Source organism: Rhincodon typus, chromosome 27 (genome assembly GCF_021869965.1).
Source record: "Rhincodon typus isolate 14 chromosome 27, sRhiTyp1.1, whole genome shotgun sequence".
In the NCBI taxonomy this organism is placed as follows: Eukaryota; Metazoa; Chordata; class Chondrichthyes; order Orectolobiformes; family Rhincodontidae; genus Rhincodon; species Rhincodon typus.
This window is the reverse complement of record NC_063358.1, coordinates 41,843,486-41,849,434: the sequence shown is the minus strand read 5'-3', so window position 1 is coordinate 41,849,434 and position 5,949 is coordinate 41,843,486. Positions and strand designations below refer to the sequence as shown.

Below are 5,949 nucleotides of genomic sequence, written 5' to 3'. Positions count from 1 at the left end.
GCTGTGGCGGGGCCCAGAATAGACTGCAACGCTGTGGCAGGGCCCAGAATAGACTGCAACACTCTGGCGGGATCTGATCAGATGTTTATACAGCTTTAATATCACACCCATCCTTTGTCGTCATGTCCTCTTGAGAAAAATAAGATTTATCAATCAATACATTCTCACTGGAGTTTAGAAGAATGAATAGGAGACCTTGTTGAAACATATTTTTACAGAGCTTAACAGGCTAAGTGTAGAGAGGCTGTTTCCCCTTGTGGGAAAGTCTAGGACCAGAGAGAATAATCTCAGGATAAAGAGTCGCATGTTTAAGACAGAGATGAGAAATTTCTTCTTTCAGAGGACTGTCAAGGCTTTCTCTGTAAGTAGGTTCAAGGCTGAGGTAGAGAGAGTTTTAATCAGTAGGGGAATCAAGGGTTCTGGGGAAAAGGCAGGAAAGCCAGAGTTGAGGATTATCAGATCAGCTTTAATCTCACAACGGCAGTGTAGACCCAAGGGTTGAACAACCTACTTCTGTTCCAACATCTCGTGGTCTTATGATAAAATGAATGTTAAGACAAGTAGGTCGGCTGTGATCAAATTTAATGGAAGAATAGACTGGAGAGGTGAAAGGGCCTAATCCCACTGCTAGGTTCCCACTTTTCTTCAAAATTTCAAAAACTCTGATGATTCATCATGTAGATTTGGGACATGCGTATTTCAGATAGAGTTCTCACTCGAACCAGTGTATCAAAGTGCAGCGGGCTGCAAAATAAAGCCGGCGAATGAAAAACAGTCCTGCATGGTGCTCAGGTATCCCATCGAGCTGTGATTCTCTAACTTGTGAATAACTGGTCAGAAGTCAGGATGACGAACAGAAGTGCTTGAATGATCTTTTCCTGGATTGCTCACGGGACTGCGCTGGAAATTAACTTCTAGTCTGTAGATACTCCCTTGTGAGTCATACTCTGAGGTTATTGGAGGCCTCCCAACTCAGTGTCAGCCTTTACAACATCCAACTATTGACACAAGAGCACAATAGGGCAAACAGCCTGAATGTAGTGTCACTGGGGAGTTATGTGAATTGATGAATTCCATAAAATGACCCAGCATTTAAATTCTTCAGAACTTGTATAGCATTCATTTTGATTTCACAAAAGTGTGAAACCTTTGAAAATAAATGGGTTAACAATTCTGTTACAGTAAAGGCTTTAATTTCAATACATGCATGTGTGAACAATAACATGGGCTTATTTTGAAACATAAAAGGGAGCTCATTCAGCCAATCTGTCTTTCCCAGCTCTCTCAAAGAATCATCCGATTATCCTACTCTCCCCTCGTTTCCTTTTAGCAGACATTCACTTTCCTTTCACGATCTGAATAAATAAATCAGAGCGTGTGTTTCCAATGCAGGAGATGGACATCAGCATGAAAAATATTCACCATGATTTGTGAGTTAGGCGCAGATACAACCATCACGTATGCTGACATCCAAGAAGAACAATGGTGAAGAATTGTTTGTTGGCAGGAGGTTTTTGGGAACATTCTCAAAACATTTAGATTGCTGTTATTATTGTTCTACATTTAGTGAAGCTTTAAGTTCACAATTTTTCATTAGTTTCTGATGATAAGGAGAGGGAAGGGCAAGGTTCGATGGTGTGTCACCATTTATTGTGAAAGTGCAGACATTATTAATGCTTACAGCTCATTCTCATGTGTCACTGTGAATGTGCGCAAGTGAGTGCAGTGCTCCATCCTCCTGCTGGCATTGGCCACAAACACAACCATAAAGACTATCTTTAAAGTTAATGCCCAGGAGTGTGCTCTTACCTTGAAGAATGAATCGTTCCTCTCAGCAAACAGCGACAGTGGAGACTGCAATGCAAGAGGGCAATTGTTTAGAATAATGATATCAGTACATCTGGGGATATACTGTATATTTTGGAATACACTGAGACCAGCCGCTGAGGCTCAGTGCTACCACTCTCACCCTGGAGGTCAAACAGTGGGGCTTCAAGTCTTACTCCAGACCTGAACACCAAATTTAGACTGACACTCCCCGTAAAGGGAGTGTGCTACTGAACATCCTTCTCTCCACTTGGGTAGATATAGAAGATTCCTAGGTGTGATCTGAAGAAGAGAAGTTCTCCTGGGTTTATTTGGGACAATAATTAATCGAACTCAGTGAAACAGATTATCTGATCGACTGCCCAACATCTGTTGTAGGATCTTGCTGTCCTTAACCTGGCAGCCACATCCTCCTACATGACAACAAAAACTACTCTTCAAAACTGATTGATTGACTGGTGTGCGCTTTGGAACGTCCTGAGCTTGTTAGGTGCTATATAAATGTAGATGTTTCCTCCTTCAGAGCAGCTACAGTTCCAAGGGTAGTCAGGTAGGATTTCTCTCAGTGAACAGAGGAACTCTGTGACCTTCAGTCAAACTGAATCTTCCTTTTCTTAAAGCGTGCTACATTGTGTTAGACAGTGCCAGAGATCAGCTGTGAGGGGCTCCCAGTGAATCAGAGCTCAGAGAATATCCTGACCACCTCTCCACACAATGCTCCTCCACCTGTCATCCTCCCACTCCTCTCCACCAATCCATCTTGTATCTGTCCTTGTTCATCTGTTTCATGCTACTCTTGGCCCCATGCCAACACTGAATACCCCCGCATCAGCCTCTGGGTTGGGGGTGAGGGTTTGGGAGGAACAAGCAGAGGGGGGCACGACGTAGTGGAGGGAAAAGTTCTGAATAGAACAGGAGGGGACATGAGAAAGCATGAGGCTGGCTTTGGGAGGGGTCAATGAGAAGGTCAGGGAGGAGGAGCGAAGAGGTCTGGGAGGGGATAAGAGAGGGTTTGAGAGTCTGACAGGGGATAAAAGAGGGTGTTGGGAGGAGGAGAGGGTCTGGGAGAGGATAGAAGAAGGTATAGGGAGGAGGAGAATCTTTTGGTGGGGGGAGGAAGCCTGGAAGGTGCAGCAGGGGAGGATCTGGAAGTGGGGGTGTCAGAAGGGGTGTGCTGGACCATCTTTCCAGTTTCTCCATTGCACCTGTTCGGGGGATGCCACCTTCCGCAGCTGGGGGCGCGGGGGGGCGAGCTTTGGAAATGTCCGTCATTTTCCTCAACCGAGGATTCCTGTCACTGCGGTTGACAGGGCCCTCAGCTGTGTCCAACCCATCTCCCGCATCTTCAGCATATATACCCGCCTTCTCCTTGCTACAACCAGTCACTCTATCTGCAATGTTAAATTTGCTTTCTTTCCACAGATGCTGCCAGACTGATGAGATTCTCCAATGTGTGGAGTAGACTGACTGATAGGAGAGTTTATGAAATAGTCCCTCTATAATGTGACAGAATGATTAACACCTGGTTTATATACCTAATCCTCCTAAATTTACCCTTAATATGTAATAAATAGTGTTGTAAAGAAGCCCAAGTCTGAGGGCAGTACTTGACTTTGCATTCTCCTCAACCAGACTGTCTTCAGCCCAACTATGTGGACATGGGCATAAAACAACACGTCAAAGGAAGGAAGGGGGCCGATGGTCTAGAGAAGGGAGAGAAGAGTGTCTGGGGGAGAGGAGCAGGACAAATGAGGTGGAGGGGAACAGGTTTTGTGAGGGAGAATGGGAAAGGTTTTGGGAATGGGAGGGATGTGGGAGAAGGTCTGGGAGGGGGAGTGGGGAATGGGCTGAGAAGCAGAGTGAGGGAGGGACTGGGGAGGAGTGGGGAGGGACTAGGAAGGGAAAGGGTAGAGGGACTGAGAGGAGAAGTGACTGTGTCCTTCCTCCTTTGAAAGTGCAGGAGGTCAATCTTCATCTTCACAGTAGAAGGTCAAACACACTTACAGCTCGTCTACAGAGTGTAGAAATACCACAAACTTCCAAACTTAACGTTTTCTATAACAGATGACAACAACGGGGCTTGGCTGGAAGTGTTTTATCTTTATGTAAAGATAAATTGTATTTTTTCTTCTTGACTCCAGTGTACAGATAGGGTTGGGGGCAGTTACTGCTGTGCTGAATGAAGGTTACAGCAAGGTTATAGTGCCGTTACAATGAGGTTATGGTGAAGTTGTGACATGAGTAGGCTCTGAAATTCCAGAGTATTACTGTCTTACAAAGATTGGGCTGGGCCCAGCTTGCCTGGTGGACATTTGCATGGCTGTCACTGCTGGTGTAAGCTGGCCTCAGCAGGATGGTTTGTGGGTGGGGTTGCACTGGAGAGGGGCTGCACTCACTAATGATGGAGGGCCTGGGAGGTTTGGGATTGGACAGTATTAGGCAGTTGGTGTTGGCGGGGGGGGGGGGGGGGGGGGGGGGGGGTTGGTGTGTGCACGGTCCTTCTTCATCCTATTTACAAATCTTCTTCAATTCTTACCAATGTCAGGCCTTTACTTTCCTTTCACAAATCCACCTGTTGGGACAGCATTGTGAGGCTTCAACTAAACTCTATTGAAACGGGAAATCCAGGTCAATTCACACCATGGCACCTATTTCCCATGGGGCAAAACCACCTTTATCATGGCTCTGATGCTATTCACAGGTTGGCATGATAACAGATAACCTCAGGTTCTGAGGTAGTTCCTATCACAGTGATACCAGCTGAGGACTACGAGAAATGAGCTCAGAGGTACAAAAGCCGTGAGGAGACATCCCCCTTTACTCTCTCCTCATCTCAAACTATTAACTGATATCAATGAACCTCATACCATTCCTGGAAGTCCAGGGGCACCAGGCATCCCATCATTTCCTGGAATTCCCTGAAACATAAAGATAGTATTAGATGCAAACTTTACCCCAATATCTTGTGCTGTCTAAGGTTCTGAAAGGGTTAATGCTGAAGGCACCATTGAGTTTTATTCAATCTGATGATGTTATACAATCTTGGGTGGGGAAACTGGGAGAATTGCTTTGGATCACGAAGGGGACGGACGGCTGTGTCAGGTTTGTCTCCCAACAGTTTCAGTAAAAATGTCTAATTGGTAAACATAACATGGACCATTTGTTAATGGACTTTTTTTGTTCAGATTCTTTTTGCTAAGATTCTGTAGTGGTGGTTTTTTCTCCCACTGTCAACCAGATAGAATTTGAGTCCTAGTCAAAAGAATTGAACTGGGGGCTGCATCCCTCCACCCAGTAACGCCACGCTGTGCTAGACAGGTGGTCAGTGGTATGGTGAAGGTGGGCAACGTTACCAAGTGTTATAGGCAGGGGTATTGATTCAGTCAGAGCATCACCGATGAGTCTCTTGATCACAAATACAGACTCAGGAGCACATCAGCATTACCTGCAGCTTTCCCATTTTCAGTTCAGACTGACTTTTCGTCAGAATCTGAAATAATATTCAGGCGGCTTTCATTGATTTATCTAAAGGCGGCAGAATGGAATAGTTTAATGTGGGGTGTACCTGAGTGTCTGGGTGAGGGTGGGGAAAGTATCTTGGCGAGGGTGGCACAGTGGCTCACTTGTTTAGCACAGCGCCAGGGACCCAGGTTTGATTCCGGCCTTGGATGCCCATCTGTGTGGAGTTCGCACGTTCTTCCTGTGCCTGTGTGGGTTTCCTCCGGTTTCTTCCCACAGTCCAAAGCTGAGCAGGTTCGGTGGTTTGGCCATGCTAAATTGCCCCTAATGCCCAGGGATGTGTATGCTCGGTGGGTTAGCTATAGGAAATGCAGGGATGGGACTGGGTGGTTTGCTCTTCAAAGGGTTGGTGTGGACTCAAAGAGCTGAATGGCCTGCTTCCACACTGTAGAGATTCTATGAGCATCCCACTGACGGATGTGCCACGGTGAGGGTAAGGGTCGTGTCCCGGTGAGGGTCTGGTGTATATCCCGTGAGGGTCATGTCCCGGTGAGGGTCGGGTGTGTGTCCCGGTGAGGTTCGTGTCCCGGTGAGGGTCTGGTGTATATCCCGTGACGGTCATGTCCCGGTGAGGGTCGGGTGTGTGTGTCCCGGTGAGGTTCG

At 46.5% G+C, this 5,949-nt stretch overlaps 1 protein-coding gene across 1 annotated transcript in view; it reads right to left on the bottom strand.

Moving 5' to 3' along the window:
• Positions 1 to 4,752, bottom strand: part of LOC109913043 (collagen alpha-1(XVI) chain-like) — a 60,817-nt gene extending 56,065 nt beyond the window's left edge. Inside the window, exons 1-2 of the mRNA XM_048612965.1 lie at positions 4,695 to 4,752; positions 1,810 to 1,854 (exon numbers count right to left, since the gene is read on the bottom strand). Coding sequence (XP_048468922.1) covers positions 1,810 to 1,854; positions 4,695 to 4,724 — 75 coding nt within the window. The 5' untranslated portion in view covers positions 4,725 to 4,752. The remainder of the gene's footprint in view (positions 1 to 1,809; positions 1,855 to 4,694) is intronic.
• Between the last annotated feature and the right edge of the window lie 1,197 nt (positions 4,753 to 5,949).